Source organism: Adiantum capillus-veneris, chromosome 7 (genome assembly GCF_014529385.1).
Source record: "Adiantum capillus-veneris isolate H3 chromosome 7, ASM1452938v2, whole genome shotgun sequence".
In the NCBI taxonomy this organism is placed as follows: Eukaryota; Viridiplantae; Streptophyta; class Polypodiopsida; order Polypodiales; family Pteridaceae; genus Adiantum; species Adiantum capillus-veneris.
In genome coordinates this window covers 106428759-106448741 of record NC_140937.1, presented here as the reverse complement: position 1 = coordinate 106448741, position 19983 = coordinate 106428759, and the positions used below count along the sequence as shown (strand labels likewise).

The following is a 19983-nucleotide window of genomic DNA, read 5'->3' as shown; positions in this document are numbered from 1 at the left end:
ACCGACTATACTTCATGCCAGGGTGCATGTGCAAGCAACTACTTTGGGAGCTTTGGCAAATGCATCTACTGGGTCAAAACTTAAGTTAAAAATGTAAGTATATCATTGATAGGGTTAAAAACACACGTTGATAGTGTTAAAAGTTAAGTTAAAATTAATGTAAAATGTGGTGTTTTTAGAGAGAGAGAGAGAGAGAGAGAGAGAGAGAGAGAGAGAGAGATTTTAACTTCATTGGAGCAATCCCAAGGGGGACCAAAAGACCTTCTGACACTATTGATCTACCTAACAGTTCTTGAATGAAAGTCCAATGCAATTGTCTTAAAAGTTCTAGAGGACGAGTCTTGAATAAAAGTCCTTCTACTAGAGAGAGAGAGAGAGAGAGAGAGAGAGAGAGAGAGAGAGAGAGAGAGAGAGAGAAAGAGGTAGAGCAAATGTTGAGCATTGGAAACATCCATGTGTCAAGCATTGAAAATTTGCGCTAAAAATATCTCAGCCGCTTAATGCATCCATGTGTCAACTTCTCCACCCCACTCTAGCTGCATCATGCATGCCTATTCCAAGCCCAAAAATTGGTGTGGATTTAGCCATGGCTTCTAGACATTGCCTATAGCTTTAGCCAAGGGTATTTCAAAGGGAGAGGATAATGTGTAGCCATGAAGGGATTTTGCGATGATAAAAGTATAAAGAAAGGGCGACATGTCTATGGGCATGGGGTGGGGGCTTCTTTGGTGGCCGTAGACAAAATGCTATAGGGCGAGGCTCAACACCACTAGCGAGCTAAGATATCACATCCACCACCAACTCACAAACTCTACTATAAATACAAAATCCATGGATGATGGATTATCAACTACTCTCTATGAGGTTGAACAAAGAACTTTTGAAATTAGTAGTGGCATTGGCCAACTACCAACATGCAATCAATCTCCGAACGACATGTAAATGGTGAGTGAGGCTTGAAATCAACCGATTGTGTGAAATGGGAGCACAAAAAATCACCTTGAACAAAATGTGAAGCACTTTTTACATCATCAAATTAATCAACTACGCAGAGAAATCTCCAAAGAGAGAGAGAGAGAGAGAGAGAGAGAGAGAAGAAGAAGAAGGTTCTTGAGCTCAAGCGCTTACACGCACACATACATACACAATGAGAGACTCAATGATACTTGAATACTATGGATGATGGCAACTCACAATCCATGGAGTGGCGGGGCAGAAAGTTATGTAGAAAGTGGTCCAAGATAAATGTGAGGAACTCAAGTAGGGTAGGTTGCTTAGAATGTCAAATTTGCAAGGGACATTGTGCATACACCAAAAGGTTAGTTTTCAATAATGCCTCAACACCCGATTTTTGTACATTGGTAAGAGTGGAGCTAAGCCAAATGGTTGCTATGATATGGATTGCAAGTAAGGGAATAGGTTGAAGCATGTAATAGGTTGCACATAGTCTCTTCTCTCATACATGTGTTTGGCCTTCAGAAGGACATAGGAGAGTGGGTGGAGAAGGTGGACTTTTTGGACCGTTGATTCAGAATCACAAATTGGTGACACATGTCAGGTGAGCTTGTTTTATAATGTATATGGGTCTTTTCATCATTGTAACTTGGTCCCTTCTTTTAATGCTCAATTGACTTCCTTGTTTTATAAAGGCTATATTTTATTTTTGGCTTTCTAAAAGAATCATTAGAGAAGTGTTTGGTTAGGCATACTTTCAATGTTTTCCGTGATGATTGAGACTTACCTTGAATGTTATTTTGGTTCGAAAGTATTAAATGGATATTTTTATTTTACCTTTCATTTCACTTCCTCACATGGCTTCACTTCTCTTGCATTCTATTCTTTTAAATTGATAAAGTGAAGCTTCACCTTACATAATTCGAGTAAGTTCTTTACATATATATATAAATTTACATACACACGCACACACACAATATAAATAAGTAAATATATAGTATATGTTAGTGAGTTCTTTTTATTATATATGTAAATTTATTTATTTATCTATTTATACACACACACATACACACATATCTATATAAATGAGTTCTTTATATAGAGAAGAAAATTCGGTGCAATGATGTCAGAACTTGGTTCAAAAATCTTACAAATTTAGAAAAATTTACAAGTATTTTTGGTTTGCTCCTTTGCGAGGAGGACACTCAATTGCTTAATAAAAGAGACATTTCCGAAGAATGCTTCACCTTATATAATTCTAGTTAAACTCAACCTAATGATTTTATCACTTTCTTATTGTTTTAGAAAGCCATTGTGACCCTTTCACTTGTTATAATGTAAATGGTCCTTTCCATCATTGTAATTTGGTCCCTTTATTTAATGCTCACTTGACTTTTTTTAAAATCTTTCTTTAAGTTATAAATGGGTCTCTTCATTTAAAGATCTAATGACTTTCTTGTCAACTTTTTTATTTAGAACATATTTTTTTAATTGTATTTTTTTTTGTTTACAAACAATTACTTATTAAAAAATCTTAAATTGTTTAAATGAAAGAATTTTTCACAATTTAGATTTTTTTTTCAACTTTTGGTTTTGATATGCAAAAGTCACCTTATTACTTTAATGCATGTATCATTATTATGGATTAGCTTTAGAATTTTTTCACAGCTAAGATTCTTTTTTCAACTTTTTGTTTTTATATGTAAATGTCACTTTGTTATGTTAGTGCATGTATTATTATTAGGGGTTAGGTTTAGACATTTTCAATATTCATTTATATCCAAAAGATATTACAGATTTCTTTCATTTAATAGCATGCATCATTTTATTGTGTAATTTGTTTTATTGATATATTTATAGAACAATTAAATCAATTCCTAAACTCTCATTAATATTTTATATGCTTTATGTTTTTATGAGGTCAATTTTTATAACACTCATACATAAGGACATAAAGAAAAGCAAAGATTTTTGGTGCATTTCTTTACCATTGAATTGAATTGTTGGATGTTCTCCATGTGGCATTTAAACATTTTTGGATTTTAATGTGTGCATGTAGGAGTGCCCGCCCCCCCCCCCCCCCCCTTGTCACTAAATGGCACGGCTGGAGTCTAGAGGGGATCGAGGGATGGGGGAGTAGGGGGGATGAGAGCCGTCCAATGGGGGGGGGGGGGGGGGGGGGGCTCGGTTCAGGGGATGGCGGTGCAGTTATTAAAGGGGGAGCGTGAGCATTCAATGCCCGCTTGCAATTCAGGGTGGAGGGTGAACTAGGCCCTGTTGCACCCCCTGCACTCGGGATTGCGTGCCTCCCCTCGTTCTCCTCCCCTACGTTCACCTGCGTGCGCTCTCCTGCGTCAGGTCGACCCCCAGCGCGCCTGCAGCACCCGAGATTGCACCTGGTTTCTAGTGGTGATCGGGTCAACCCCCGTGTGAGCCTGTAACACCCGAAAATCACCACTACTTCCTTCTGCTCACCATATTCGGTTTCCTGCCTTCGGTGCCTCTAGCGATTGCTTCATGTGCTACTTGCAACTACCTTAGTTCCTTAATTCTCTGCGTATGATTATTACCTTATTGAAGCATTGCAACTTACGATTGTATCATATGCTCGAGGAGACCCGTGAAGCAAAGATTGCACTATATGTTTACAACAGCCTAATACCATGCCTTATACCCTCAGCTCTGTGCCTAAGTTTTAGGAGGAGGAGCATTCAATAAAGCTATAGGAGGAGGAGCATTCAATTAAGTGTCCCGCTTCAAGAAGCTCACAAACAAACAATCACAAGGGATGGAAGATGCGAGGCCGCTCTACATCGAAATTGTGTGTGACAATGGGAGAAAAACTCGTCAATGCATTGCAACGGAAGAGTGCCGGGCTAACAAAATATGTTATGAGAAGAGGGTCGACATGATGGAACATCTTCGAGATGATCATGGCACCGAGTGTGATATCCCGCTACGCAAGGGTGGTCGACCTCGAGGCATGATGAATCGGACTTCGTCAAGGGAAAACACGTACGAGAATCAATCAAAGGTGCGCTTCAAGGATGTGGCTTATAAGTTCGAGAGAAACATATCAACGTTTCTACAAGGGAGGGAGAAGTCCTTGCTTCGAAAATGGAATTCTTTCGATGAGAGTGAGAAGCTAGCAAAGGGATAGAAAGAAGCTTTTGTAGAAAGAGAAATGGCCAATGCATTAGGAGACTACATGAGCACAAATGTTGCACGCATGGCGGCTATACAAAAACGGATTGATGGTGGCTTCAAAATGAATGTAAGCTATATCGCAACCATCACTTTTTATTTATTATAAGGATTAATTTTTTTTTTCTCTTCGCTCTTGACTCTTTTTAGAAGCGTAACCCCGGTGGAAAAATACTTAAAGAAGAGGAAAACGTAGAGGACAAAAAAGTAGAGGAGAAAGTTGATATTGAGCAAGCATGTACACTGGTATGTCGCATGTAGTGCCATTATTTGAATGACTAATTGTATGGTATGATGCGGATTTTGAATTTGGTGTTAAATGAGTTGCATGTCTTGTAGCCAAATCTCACATTGGATGATGGTCGTGGTTCTTTGCTTGCACCCGTGAAGCAAGGAAAAAAAATGAAATTCATAGAGGGTACTCCCGTACCGTTAGGTGCTTCCTTGTTTGAAAATTCGTTGTCCATTCAAAGAGGAAAATGGGTAAAACTTTGTTAATGTAGAAATATAAATCATGCATATAGTAGATAATGTTACTTAGCTTCTCTTGATCTTGTCAATATACTTCAGATTCGGGTGACCATTGGTTCGTCCAAGCAAATCCAAATGATTAGCGACTCTCCTCTTTGCAAAGGCGACATGCCACTTTCTTTGTTGATAAGCAACGGGGGAATTAACTTGGAAGCAAGTAGTAGTAATGGCAACGAGTCCATAAAAGCAAGGTGAATATTACCATCCTCTAAAGGTTTCACATTCTCTATCATTTGTTAATGTATGAATTTGCTTTGACATATAGTTTTGAAAGTGTATCATCAATTCACTTTAGATCTCATAGATCTAATATAATTCTGGAAGTGGACATGAAAATGCTTGAAGATATGTCTCATGCCAAAGCTTCCACAAAAACAATGAACTTGTTTATGATGTAAGTATAGCTTAAAGCGCATTTCTATGCTTTTAAAAATATTTCGTGTATTATATAAGTTTTCAACGCAATGTCTTTGTTTTTTATGGTGATAGTTGGATAGAAAACACATTGCCTAAAGAGATTTTAGACAAAGTTTGGTTCATGGATAGTTTATGGTATGACTATGTTACACTACGTCACCATGAAACATTGGAGTTATCAAGAATTACTTGCAAGGTTTAGATATGTCTCAACATTGGTTCCTTTTTCTACCAATAGTTAGTAGGTATGCTTTATTCACTTTATTTTAGATTGAAAGTGATGTGATGTACCTTTGGTTGTCATGCTTAGTTTGTTGCATATTATGTCTTGTTTAAGGAGCCATTGGGTCCTTTATGTCATCTTCAACGATCACTTTAAAAAGCTTGACAAATTTCCATGGGATTCACATGCTATCATGTACTTCAATTCATTGCCGGATTCTAATGGCACAACCTATCTTGCTAGTGTTTATAGGTATGTATGTGGTAAGGAATATAGAGGTTATTGGGTGAGAGTTGGATCTAAGAGCTTTCCTTGTAGGGTTCTTGAGATTCTATCTCACAATTGTTTGGACGAGGGTTTGAAAGAGTTCATGGAAAAACCAAGAAAAGGACTTTCACCACTAGAAATACCTGAGGTGTGTCAATGGTTCAAGTGTTGTACGCATGTGTTGTCATGTTGATAAGATCAATTTATATGATTTTTCACTATTGAAAATTGATGCATGTCTTTAGGTTCCTTGTCAACCAAATGCCCATGATTTTGGGTTTTATGTTATGGCTTATATGAAGCATCTTATTGCTGGGGCCTTTGGAAAACGATCAAAGAGCTGCGTATGTAAATGTTTTTCATTGAAAAGAAACTTGACTTTATGTGATGGTCTATCTTTAGTGATTTACATGGTTCACTAACTCTCTATGTTTGATGTACAGCTCACAAAGACTTTGTTCAAGCACCAATCCATTCAAAGGCTAAAAGAGGATCTTATAGCATGGAGCAAAAAGTCTCTAGGACTTGATGGAGTGCAAGGATGATATGTTTTGGACACCCCATACTAGGATATCTATGTAGCATCGCTTTTCTATCTCATGTGTTGGAAATCGCTTTATTATATGTAAAGCTTTTGTGATGTTACTTTTGATGTCATGTCTTCTAACGTCCACACACCACTCTAGCTTGATCGTTTTAATGGTATCTTCTATCCCCAAGTGATTTTTTTCATGCCCCTTTGTGTTGCAACCTTGGACAATGTTCCCCCATTCTTCGAGATAAGATATCTTGAGCTTTGAAGATGATGAGGGTAAACAAAGATAACTCATGCCATCTTCAGGTTGTCCCAAGCACAAACCTTCCTTCATTTTTCTCCATCTACCCAAATCTAGTACCCCTCTAGTATCACAAGCTTTAAGAGTTGCTAAGGTGATTAAAGTGTCATCCCTAATCACATTCCTCATCAACTCATAAGTACTCCTTCCAAAAGAATAGAAAATAGGAGAAACATATGCTAGTGGATCGAAGGAAGGTAACCTTGTTTATATCCTCCGTGATATGACTTCATCACCTTCAAAGGAGCTCGGAGAGTCACTAGCTTGATCACATGTGTTGCTACTGCTTGAGTCACTCTCCCACTCTAGGTCCGATATGATCTCGTTGCCTGCATGGTCTTCAAGTGATTCCATATTGTAGGAAGGTGAGTTTAGTTCACTCTTAGTTCACCCTTAGTTCACCTCTGTGAACCCACATTCACAGGCGAGGACAGGCCACCCCAAGTCCACCACTAGTTTACCCTTAGTTCACCCCTAGTTCACTATGGTAAAGTAAAAAAACCTTAGTTTACCTCTAGTTCACCCTAGTTTATTGTTAGTTCACTAATTTCAAAGCTCTTTCTCCTCACTATACGTGCACATTAGAGTCCCCCTATGTGAAGGTTTGGCTTTTTAGAATGTGCCTTCTCAAAGTAATAATGACTGGCCCTTAACTGTCCTTGGATTATGTCAAATCTACTTTTCAGGCTTAGTTTATCCCAAGTTCACCTCCAATCATTGATCAAGAATCTTCCTAGAAAGACGTGCAATTCGCTTTTCCAACCCAGCTCACCCCTAGCTCACCATATCCTAGTTCACGCATAGTTCACCCCTAGTTGACCGATTCGCCGGATGGCTAGGATTGCATTGTGATTCCGGCTTCCCTTTCCTACCATAGATCCCCTCTGGACTCCAACCGTGCCATATAGTGACGAGCCCCCCCCCCCCCCCCCTCTCTCTCTCTCTCTCTCTCTCTCTCTCTCCCTTTTCTGTAGGCCGTCTAAATCTTTATCTTGTAATAATTTAAATGGCTCTTTCCATCATTGTAATTTGGTCCCTTTATTTAATGCTCACTTGACTTTTTTTTTCTTTTTAAATCTTTGTTTAGTTTATAAGTTTTATAAAGGTTATATTTTTTTATATAATGTAAGTATCTCTTTTCATCATTGTAATTTGGTCCCTTTATTTAATGCTCACTTGACTTTTTAAAATCTTTATTTAGTTTATAAATGGGTCTCTTCATTTAAAGACCTAATTACTTTCTTGTCAGCTTTTTGATTTAAAACATACTTTTTTCCTTGTAAATTTTCTTTTCATTTATAGACAAATTTCTAACTACAATTTTATAAATTGTCCTTAAATGAAAGAATTTTTTTACCACTAGATTTTTTTTTCCATTTTTGGGTTTGATATGCAAATGTCACCTTATTACTTTAGTGCCCGAGGAGGTCACCTAATAAAAATGTAACCTATCACATGAGTTCAACAAAAGGGTATTTAAAGTTCTTGAAACTTACAGAAATATATATACAGAAGAGCATTATTTTTTCAAATTTAAAAAAAACTTATAGATTTTAAAAGAAAAGGGTACATTATATTCTGAATACACTTTGCTGATAAGGGGTTTACAAACATGTTTTGAACACACGTGATATGGTAGTTTTACACATAGTGAACCCCCCGAGCTTTAGTGCATGTATTATTATTAGGAATTGGCTTTAAAAAAAAAATCTCAAGTAAGATTTTTTTTTTCAACTTTTTGTTTTGATATGTAAATGTCACCTTGTTACTTTAGTGCATGTATTATTATCAGGGATTAAGTTTAGACATTTTAAATATTCAGTTCTATCTTAAAGATATCATGTATTTATTTCATTTAATAGCATGCATCATTTTATTGTGAAGTTTTTTTTATTGATATATTTATACAAGTATGGGAGTGCCCCCTACTCTCTCACTTTGTTGGAGTCGAGGTAGCTCTCTCTTCTCTCTCTCTCTCTCTCTCTCTCTCTCTCTCTCTCTCTTCTATAGGCCGCCGTAAATCTTTACTTTGTTGTAATTTGGGTTTGGTGGATGGATGAATGGATGGAAGAGAGAGAGAGAGAGAGAGAGAGAGAGAGAGAGAGAGAGAGAGATAAGCAACTCAATGATCTATGTTTGCTTCCATTGCTATCAAGTTTTAAGGTGCCAATGGTGCTTAAATACAATGACAAGCAATATGTGCCTTAAAGCATTGATGTTTTTCACCTCAAAGATGGTATTTATGATAAGAGGCATGTTTTCTAGTCGCAACAACGCGCGGGTCACATACTAGTATATAATTATGCAAGTCTTTTTGCAACTAGGCCAACTTTGCATCTTGCTCCAATTTTATCCTTGAGGTTTTATCTTCCTAACACTGTGGCGGTCCTTGACCCTTGGTTCACCAAGTGCTACCACTTGAGAGCCCAAAGAAATTTGCTTTTGCATGGCTTATGGGAACACCATCTTACGAGCTTTTTGCTATAGACGTCAATGTCTTGTTGACGTAGCCTAGGGTAAATGTCCCAGATTAAGGAAACTGAGATCGAGCTCGCCCAAGTAGAAGCTGTGCTCTGTCATTCAAGGCATGGAGTAGCTCATTTGGGAGCTCAGGAGGTTGGTATCATGCAAAAGAAGCGCGTCGTCTTCCGATGAAGATCCCGTCAGTTGCGCATTATGATTTCGATATCTAGTTCAACAAAACAAAGAGCCTAAAAGCGGACGCAATCCAGGGCAATAGAAGTATAATTCCACGCAAGGGCTTGATCTCGCAATCTAACGGACTTGAGCGCTCCATGAGCTAATGAGAGGCCCCCCACACGAAGGGGGATAATTTGTTATTCAAAGATTTTCTACCCTCTCTATTCACACTCACAGGTGAGGTGACGGGTGATCTGTTATTTGGGTGGGGGGTAGAGCAACTGCAACCTAAAGTGGTGCATTTAACTTCACAAGAGGGGATAACAAGTAATTATGTGCTTTGGGATTCTTCAATTAGATTTCTTCTCATATTGAAAGAAGTAGAAGAAGTGAAAGGGTCACGACGGCTTTCAAAAACAATAAGAAAGTGATAAAATTGTTAGGTTGAATTAAACTAGTATCAGTGTTTGGGAAAGGATTGCATCGGCTTAGCCTTGAGCCGATTGAAAATCGAGACTAGCTAGCTGCAAACCATGGTAAACGAAAGAAAAACGAATGAAATATGTGAGAAAGTTGTCCAAAAATTTTACAAATCTCAAAAATTTTGCTAGTATTTTTGGTTTTTTTCTTTGTGAGGAAAAAACTCGATCAGCAAGCCGCTTAATAAAAGAGACTTTTTTGAATGTTAACACTAATTGAAATCAAGCTATAAAATGCAAGAAATGTAAAGCCATGTGAAGTTGTAAAATGAAAGGTGAAATTAAAAGAACTAATTAATATATGTGTGTGTGTAGAATTTACAAGAATTATGCAAGATGAAGCTTCACTTTAGCATTCTAAAACAATAGAATGCAAAATAATATATATGTGTGTGCGTGTGTAAAATTTACTAAAGCTATGTAAGGTGAAACTTCACTTGAGCATTCTAAAACAACAATAGAAAGCAAGAGAAGTAAAGACAGGATGTGAAATGAAAGGTAAATCTCCATCATCATGCATTAAGTTAAACTGTGAAAATCCTAGTAACCCAACCCAACATGCAGTTAAGTTAAACTGTGAAAATCCTAGTAACCCAACCCAACACTAAGGATTTCTTTTAGAAAGCCAAAAAGGTTGTTTATTCTTAGTTTCAAATAGTGTTCATCTTTCTTGTATTAAAAAACTTTTTTTATTAGTCACATCCTCTTTTGCGCGCCTTTTGAGAACCATTTCCTTTCACTCCTTCCACCTAATGCTTCTTTCTTTTAACATGTGATTGTGAGAAAAATGTGTCTCAGCTTAATATCGTGCCGTTTCCAATTTCCAAAATGCCGGTTGAGCGCAAGGGAAAAAGGAGAAATCCCGCCCTAAATTAGAGAAAAATAGTGTAAAAACCTGAAAAAGTAGTAAAATTCTTCTTGGCAAATTCAAGGAAAGGAATGTTGTATGTTTGGAAAAATGATTTTTCCCGAACACTGGATGGGGGTAATTTTTCAAGTGTGCAGTTGGAGGGGGTAAAGCACAACATATAACCCCCTCTCGTGTGGGGGTACCCTGAGCTCACCATTTCTTCACACCAGCTCGTACGTCTACTAGGGCCCTTTTTATTGGGGTAAGGACAGGCTTTGAAAAGGGGCATGTCCCGTAACTGGCCCCTTTACCCTACTTAGTACCAGTGTTTGGGAAAATTCATTTTCACAAACATACAAAAATCTCTCCAAGACAAATCTGAATCGAAAATTTTACAATACTAGCCAATATTTTTGCAAAATTGCACTATTTTTCATGTATTTTAACTGGAATTTTCTCCTTCTTACCCTTCCCTCAACTGGCTACTTTGATTTTGCAACCGCCTCAATGCTAAGTTGAGGCACACTTTTCCCGGACACTGCTTAGTACTTACTCTCTATGCTATTCTCAAAGTTGACGTCTTCTTGTTTTCATTTGCTCTCTCTCACTCACTCACTCACTAAGCTAGAGCCTAGGCCCATGAATTTTATTTGAAGTACCACATCTGACTTCTAAGTGCAATCTCGCAGAAGAGAGGCTTCTAAGTTCTCTCTCTCTCCCCCCCCCCCCCAACACCAAAACACACACACACACACACACACACACACACACACAATGGGCACCGAAATGAAACTGCTGGAAGATCACAGCCTCCCTCTTCTGCAGCCACCTCTGGAGATGGAGCATGACGAGCTTCATGTGGTGATGGTGCCCTACCCTGTGCAGAGCCACATCAACCCCATGATGCAGTTTGCCAAATCTCTCATCGCCAAGCCCAGCGTCAAAGTCTCTTTCATCAACATCAAGCACCACCACGACCGCATTCAAAAGGCACTCTCCGGCACCCTGTCGTCAGCGAAATCCACCAGCACCAATGGCAAGCTTCAATTCTTGTGTGTAGACAATGGGTTGCCTGAAGATTTCGACTACACAGACCTCTGCTCCAACTTTCGCCAATTCCATGTGGCCTTAAATTTGAGCATGGGAGATCCCTTGAAGGAGCTTCTTCAAAACTTGCAACAGAGAAGGCCACCCATCTCTTGTGTTGTGTTTGGGTCCTTTTGCCCCCAGGCTCACACAGTCTCTGCGGAGCTCGGACTTCCAAGTTTCTTCTTTTGGACTCAATCAGCCTCGGTCTTGTCCATGTACTACCATGCCCCTTTGCTGGAAGCCAAGGGCTTCTTTCCTTATTGTCAGCAAGCTGCCATTGATCTAGGTAATTAGGTTCTCTTGCACTTTCTATAACGCACAGACATGTAGGAAAAATATGTGCTCATGCTTTCCCTGGTCCATTATATCACAGATCAATGCATTGTTGAAGAGCACGAGATGTCCCATGAGACTGATTTTAGGCTGGTGTCGTATGTTCCTGGTGTGCCTCCTCTTCATCCTTCAAGTTTCCCTACATTACTTCATATCGATAGCATCTCTGACCCAGCTTTTAACTTAATACGAGAGCAGTTAGCCATCCTTCCAAGCTGCCAAGGAGTAATTGTCAACTCATTTGAAGAGCTTGAGAAGGATGCTTACCGGGCATTGCAAGAGGAGCTCCCCATTCCAGTCTCATTTGTTGGCCCCCTCATTCCACCTGCTTTCCTGCAAGACGGTGATGCAAAAGATACGAGCGTCGGAGCGAGTTTTCTTCATGAGAAGTTCGAGTGCATCGAGTGGCTTGATTGCCAAAAGGAGCGATCTGTCTTGTATGTCTCTTTTGGGAGCTTGTTTCACCCGTCTGCTGAAGATCTTGTAAGCATTGCCAATGGAATCAAGGAAAGCAAGCAACCCTTTCTTTGGGTCATAAGGCCTAAATCATCTCTTTTGGATGTAGCTGAAATTCTGCCAAAGGGCTTTATAGATGACACTAAGCAGAATGGGCTAATCATTCCATGGGCTCCACAAGTGCAAGTGCTTTCGCACCCATCGATTGGCGCATTTCTCACGCACTGTGGATGGAACTCTACGCTAGAGAGTGTGAGCATGGGGGTGCCTATGATCCCTCGCCCTTTCAAATCAGACCAGCCCACAAACTCCACATATGTGTGTGATGTTTGGAAGATTGGAATGGCCCTCAAGAGGCATGATGATGACACAATAAGAAGCTTGGATGTAGAAAAAATGGTGAAAATTGTTATACAGGAAGAAGATGGAAAGGAGATGAGGAGGAGAGCTATTGAGCTCAGAGAAGCGGCGAGGAGGGCAGCAGGGTCTTCTTACATCCACATGCAGCAGTTAATTAAATTTGCCAGCAACTATAATAAGAGTGCAAGTTGATCATTATAAAGCTACATTTAACCCCTGCATTTTTCTTTTAAAAAATCTTGGATGTACCCGAAGAGCCAAATTCTTGCAATACAAATTCTTGCAAATGCTGCATTTTCTGATTGTACAATTAAACAATTATATGTAGTCTAATAGATTGTAGCTAATTAATGGATACATTTTGATTTTTTCTTCACCCACTATAATTTGCAAAACATATTTTTTTCCTTTTAATTTTAGCTAGGTCAAAAGGCAAAGAAACATTATGGCCATACAAAACACGAATTGCTTTGCTTCACATGTGTGTAAATCATCATAGTAGTTTATACATCTATGTCTCACACAAAGATAATTTAAATAGGATTTTAAGGTGGTCATCTATAGAGGACCCTTGCACAGTACAACAAAGAGGAAGACTAGAGCTACGGAAAGCTTATAATCTAATAGCTTTGAGGAAATCTATGTGTGGACAAGCCCTACGTGGCACAACTCTACAAATCAAGAGAGTACAAGGCTACATTGCAATGCCACAGTGCTCCCTTCACTTGATATATAGAGGCTTATAAAATTTGTTTGACCCACATCCATAAAAATCCCCATGACCTATAATCTAGGAAAATAGAGAAATTGGCAGAAAAAGAGGGTGCTCACCTAAAGGTCTACAAGTGGCCGATATGAAAAAAACTAGAATATCCCGCCACATGCCTAGAATTTGAAAACACCTCACAAGGCTAACACAACCATAAAGAGGCCCTCACTTAAAAGACAGAAGGGGGAACCCAAGAGATGAACTCCAAAACTCTTAACGCCTCCTCTTTGATCCTAGGTACACAATAAGACCAGAGATCTTGAGCCTTCAAAAGCGAAGAAGGAATCTTCAAGCCCACTCCACCATTGCATCAAGCACACTTCTCTACAGAGAACCATAGGGCACACGATAGACAATCCCATCCACCAATTGCACCAAGTAGGGCCCGCAACCGCCATGTCTTCATGCCCACCGAACATATATTAACCATATAGGTTAAAGCCAAAGTGTTGCAATAACAATCTTTTAAATGAAATGGAAAAATCCCACAACTTTGTGACTGATTTCAATTCCTATGGACTCCTATTTCCCATTTGATTTGAAAAAATTTTATTTAATTTGGGAGTGTTATAGATAAGTTTTTTGTTGAGTATTTGTGTTACATTAGACAAAGAGATAGATTCTCAAGAAAATAGTGATGTTGAGAAACACCGTTTTTTGTCCCATCCAAAATTTTATTTTCATGTTGGTGTTAATTAATAATTTATACAATCATATATAGACACAGATAACAAGAAAAACAATATATGAAAATGAAATGCTATACAATTTCTCCTATTAAGCGAGCTTGTGCTTTCCTCACAACATTAGATGGGATTTTAATTGCTTCTGCAAGTCTTCCACCCCTTGGAGTCCACGACCACACAATTGCATCAACACACTCCCAACACTTTGGGTCAGCAAGATTGCATCACCAATTCTTTTTCCAACAATCCTCATATTGTTCTTGGATTGTGGGATTTTTTTGTTGTGTGGATATTTTGGTGCCCAATATTGAATGAAAAATTTCTTGTAGTTAGAAGATGAGCTATCTACAACAATATTTGACTCTGCAACTCCTAGTCATATGGTTGTGGGTCTCACGAGAATAAAATACCCTTTCCTTACATCAATTTGAGGCCTGAAAGCTTTCTGCGGCCTTGCACTTTGATGACCAACATAGTGATCATTCAATTCTTCATATCCTTGAAACTCATATGTGTCTTCCTCTATCTGTTGCATTCAATGACTCCCTGCAGTCTTTGGCCAAAATGATGTATATTAACCAGTTTGTTTATTGGTTGGTTGTTCAAGCTCACTATTTATGTTTTGCTAATAAATAATAAGTGGCTCCATGTATTTTGAAGAATCGTGGTCCTTTCCCTTTAGTAAAGTCCCATCTTTTCCAGAATTCAAGATATGTCTAATTAATCCCTTGAATAACAAGCAAAGTATCCCTTACATAGTCTACTATAGGTACCACATCTCAACAGCCTATTGGAAATTTTGGTTTCCCTTGATCATCTTTTTTCCACAACTCCATTCCTAACTCCCTCGGCATCCAATTAGGTGATTTGGGGTAAAGTTTGTCTTGCATTACTGAGATTTCACCTTGCATAAAGAAACAAAATTGAAGTGGCTTAGAGTGTCCAACAAGAGCATCTTGTCCATCACACATGTACTCTTTAACAAAAGATTTGAAGTCAAGAACTTGCATCATCAGAAACGGTGTTGGAGCTCCCTCACATAGTCTGCTATAGGTACCACATCTGAATAGCCTATTGGCAATTTTGATTTTCCTTGATCATCGTTTTTCCACAAACTCAATTCTTGACTCCCTTGGCATCTAACCAGGTGATTTGGGGTGATTTGTCTTGCATTACTCAGATTTCGCCTTGCACAAAGAAACAAAATTGAAGTGGCTTAGAGTGTCCAACAAGAGCATCTGGTCCATCACACATGTACCCTTTTAACAAAGGATTTGAAGTCAAGAACTTGCATCATGAGAAATGGTGTTGGAGTTGAGCTTTCACATTTTCAAAATGTTCCATCAAATGTGGAAAAGTGAATGTCATTCCTATTCGCAATCTCTCTCAGAACTTGCTAAACATTGCACCTATGTCCTCATGTGTATGACCCACCATTAAGAATCCCAAATGCACGGTTTTGAAAACACCTTGTGCTAGTAGCAAGGATATGTATGTAAATAAATATCGATTCTTATTCTCTCCTGCACAATTATCTAGCGGTAACAAAAGATTCTCATGCAATTTTTGAAACATAAGAGTGGACATGGTATTCACAAAACATTGAGAGGAGAATGATTGCAAGTTAGCAATCTCTTCTTTACATCCTTCAACGGCCAATGGTGGTGTTATTGTTGATGCATGCCTCTCACGCTTTTGCCTCATCTTGTTTTGGTGGTCTAGAGCTGTCCTTGAGTTCAATGTATTGAATAATGTTACATTGCTGTGTGGCATACCTTCATGGCATAAATCTCGTAGTCCAGCATTATCTGTTCTTTCCAATTCTGTAAGCATAATGCAAGGGAACCAATTGTAGCATCGGGATCTGAAGGCCATAGACCACTTTGCGAGAAATGAACATACATCCCATGAACATGTCCATGTGTTATCATACATGTTTTACTGATACTTGTAGTTGATATGCATTCGCATAGTCTTTTAAGTTCACACACAATCTAGGTATTGTTGTCTTTCTTTGCTCCATTTTATTATGTATAATGCATAAATACTTATCCTTTTGCAATTGCGAGAACTTATGCCATCTGTAGTACATATTCCTACAACTTTTTTGTGGCATCATGTGAATTCTACATTCATCCTTAAAATGTGCAATCAGCTCATCATCCTTTGTTGACTCTAGTTGAGACTTTATCTGACTACACAGAACCCATTTGTAGAACTGACTTGTTTTTGACAAAGTCACATTAGAAAATTATGTTTTCCAAACCCTACTGAATGTAGTGCTAGACATTGGCTTGAGACTCATACCCTCGAGCATTTTTTTGAAATCATGTAAATTCTCTATGTGTTTGTAAGTGTTCGGTATTGCAAGCAAGGTTTCCCTAGTACCATCTTCCATAGTTCTACTCTTATGTGGCCATCTCTCTAAGTTTTCCTCAACAAAAGAGCGTATCAATGCCCTTCCCATTTCTATATGGTCTCTTTCTTTTCTTATGACACCATCATTACCATGCACTGAGGATCGAACCCCATTCTAAAATTATTCACAATAACAATAAAAAGTAGTTTTTGGATTGCCATGAATTTCGTACCAAGATCTACTCCAAACCGCATTTCCATTAAAACAAAATACATGGCAGCTCTCTGTAGTTGTTTTGTTCTAACGCCAAGCAGTCAACATTGTATCATACACATAGTTAGTTCTATTTTGCAAACTATGTCCCCAAAATTCATTCTGCATGTCGGTTGGCATATTGACAACACCTTCTGGAGCAACAATCTATGGTAAAAACAAGCTCGACAGATTGTAATAAGGATGCTTGATTGGCTTTCCTGGATGAAAATAAAATTTTGAATGGGACAAAAAAGGTATTTCTCAACACCACCATTTTCTTGAGAATCTATCTCTTTGTCTAATGTAACACAAGTAATTAAAAAAACTTATCTATAACATTCTCAAAATAAATGAAATTTTCCAAAATCAAATGGGAAATAGGAATCCATAGGCATTAAAATCAGTCCCAAAGTTGTGGGAATTTCCCATTTCATCTAAAAGAGTGTTACATACCTCTGGGTGGAGTAGTTGGGGTGGAATCATTGTTGCAGTGCTCTTCCTAAATAGTTTCCCAATGTGCCATCGTGTGCTTTAGTGACATCTTTCCATTTATTGGAGCCTTGTATTTGCTATGACCTTAGGGCAAGAATTGATGGTTGTTTGGATAGATTAGCTTGGGCAAGGCATCTGGCCTCTCCGATGATAGACCGAAAGTAGGGCAGGCATTGTGGCCCGATGTGGACAACCTTGCACACATATCACATCCTTAGAGAGAAGCTTCAAACTACAAATGGCAACTAGAGAGAAGAATGAAAGGATTCATACCAAAAATCTCTCCAAGCTCAAGATAGTCGTGCATAGTCCACATAAGGATTCCCCTCACAATGGATTCTCTCCTAACCTTTGGAAGTGAGACATCTACAACAAGGATACCTCTCCATAACTCCTTCTACTCCTTGATGAGGGGATCTAGGCAGACATCAATATTTTTCACCTTGTACTCCCCTTGCACAAGCAAGGAAAGTGCCCCTCTTGATTTTCTTCCATGGTGGAATATTGTAGTTGATGATCACCACAATCCAAGTGCTCCATGAAGTGGACTTGGTGCCAAAGGGATTGACACCATCATTGGCTAGCCCAAGTCTCAAGTGTCAAGGCTCTAGCCAAGACTCTGGCCACTAGGTCTCTATGTACCTCCATGCATGTGAATCCATAGGGACATGCATCATTCCATCATTTCAGCGGTGGCTAGCGTGCCATGTGCGAAGCTCCACCATAGACGTGCTTTTAAACATGTGTTGAATGCGAAGGATTAGTGAAAAATGTCTCAATACCTTACGGAGTAGATGCACCCCTCTCACTCTGGTCTTGTAGCGTGCTTCCCCTCATAGGAGACATGAGGTAGCATGTGTGTGCTCATTGCGGTATAGTATGCAATCGTTGATGCATGTGTGGATGTGATCATACTCCATGCCAAGTGCATTGACATACAATCTAGCTCGTCCGCGATGCCGAGGGAGTGTGGTGATCTTTAGGAAGCATTTTGCCCATCAAACTACAACGAAAAAGATTATTAATACAAATGCAATCCCACACCATGAAGGGAGAGAGATGTATAAAACGTCATATATAGAACTTACCCAAGGAGTACATCTACACTTGAATTTCTCCAACACAATTTTTCTTGTAAGTTAACACTAGTTCTGTAATTAGACACTTAAGTGTCATGTTTTCCTTCCAAGTTTTGGCAATTTATTTGTGAAGCTAGAAAGAAGTTTTTTATACCTTGCTTCTACCATAGGCTGGTCATGAGGGAAAGAAAACACTCGATTTTTCTCCATGTCAAAATACAATCCGTATGGATAGAATTTTGGTAAGTTCTAAGTCATATTTTTTAGTAAATTTCAAGCTGTTTTGCCAAAAAAAACATAAAATTCTTATATCTTTTTGTAGAGATGGCCCTTTTTATGTTTATAAAAGCCAAGTGTTAGCACTTAGTGTTACAAAACAATGGAATGCACTTTGAAGACAAGTTTCCAAGTCACACGCAAGTTACAGACATAATTTCATACTTGAGCACGTGCTGAATTAGAGCATAATTTTGGTCTTCCAAAGCTCCCTTCATGAAATTGGGGCTATTCTAGTGCAATTTGACAACTACAAATGACTTTATATGTTCAAACCAAGAAACTACGTATTTTTTGGGCTTCCTAACTCAATTAAATCTCGTTGCTTGAACTCTATCTTGAATTTTTTATCGTGGAAAAACTCTTGAAAATCTTCAGTTCTCCATAATAACATTAAACCAAGGTTTTGGGCACCCCAATTGTGTATATACCATGTACTTTGATACATTTAGTTGATCTATATAGAAAGTTTGATAGTATTTGAGGTTTTGAATGCTTATGTCTCAAGAATGAAAATATTAAATTTCTCTCTTATGTTGTTTTGAATATTTAAAATAATCCATTAATTGTTGCACACCAAATCTCTTCTACTTGCCACCTTGAGTCCTATAAGGAAAGGGTAAGCAATGCATCACTTTCTAACACTTACAAATACATCAAAAACATTATATTTTTTGTATACAACGATATGCTTGAAATGGCTATATCAAATACATAGAACTTTCCATTATTTTACATACTCCCAAGTCAATTATTTTGCACATGAAACTTTCAATTATCTATACAAAAGTGTGAAAAAGACACCTAAAATTTTCTACAAGGTCGCTTCATTTTTTTCTTGAGCTTATAAAGTTGATTTCTTAAAACCATCAATCGAAGTCTTACGAGGGTCAACTTGATGAGTATAGTTCTTGATCATGGTAGATTCTAAAATGCAAGGTTATATTTTTAAAAGACCCTCTAGCTAACATATTTAAGAATATCAAGAGGGTTTTCTTAAATAAACTGTCTAATGCAAGTAGCATTTAATTTAAATTTGTAAAAAAAGGACACTTACGTGTCCTGTTTTGGTACCAAACTAGTGTTAAGGACTTCCAATGATGCCTGAAGCACTGAGTATTGTGCACCCTCATAAAGAGGTGTTCAGGCACTTGACATCAACTTGTCCTCCGTTGTTGCTGCCAATTGAGTGCATGGTGTACAATCTTCGTCGCACATGTTGCCTTCATGAGCCAACAACTCATCAACCATGTCAAACATGTGTTCATCCTCAAGCTCAAAGTGTTCCTGAGATGCATGTGGAAGAGTCACTACGCACAATGCCTTTGCCCAATCTCTCTTGTTGCTCTCTTTTGGCCTTGCATGCTAGAGCACCACCACCAAACACAGACCAATGGGGGGCATCCTCAAGCGGGGGGGGGGGCTATG

At 38.5% G+C, this 19983-nt stretch overlaps 1 protein-coding gene and 1 pseudogene across 1 annotated transcript; both read left to right on the top strand.

Moving 5' to 3' along the window:
• Positions 1-3742: 3742 nt before the first annotated feature.
• Positions 3743-6082, top strand: LOC147454378 (uncharacterized; annotated as a pseudogene).
• A 5035-nt stretch (positions 6083-11117) lies between these two features.
• LOC147454377 (7-deoxyloganetin glucosyltransferase-like) lies at positions 11118-12933 on the top strand. The gene is made up of 2 exons (XM_086516366.1): positions 11118-11776; positions 11864-12933. The coding sequence occupies exons 1-2, from the start codon at positions 11176-11178 to the stop codon at positions 12829-12831; spliced, it is 1569 nt and encodes a 522-aa protein (XP_086372492.1). The 5' UTR covers positions 11118-11175; the 3' UTR covers positions 12832-12933.
• The last annotated feature ends 7050 nt before the right edge of the window (positions 12934-19983 follow it).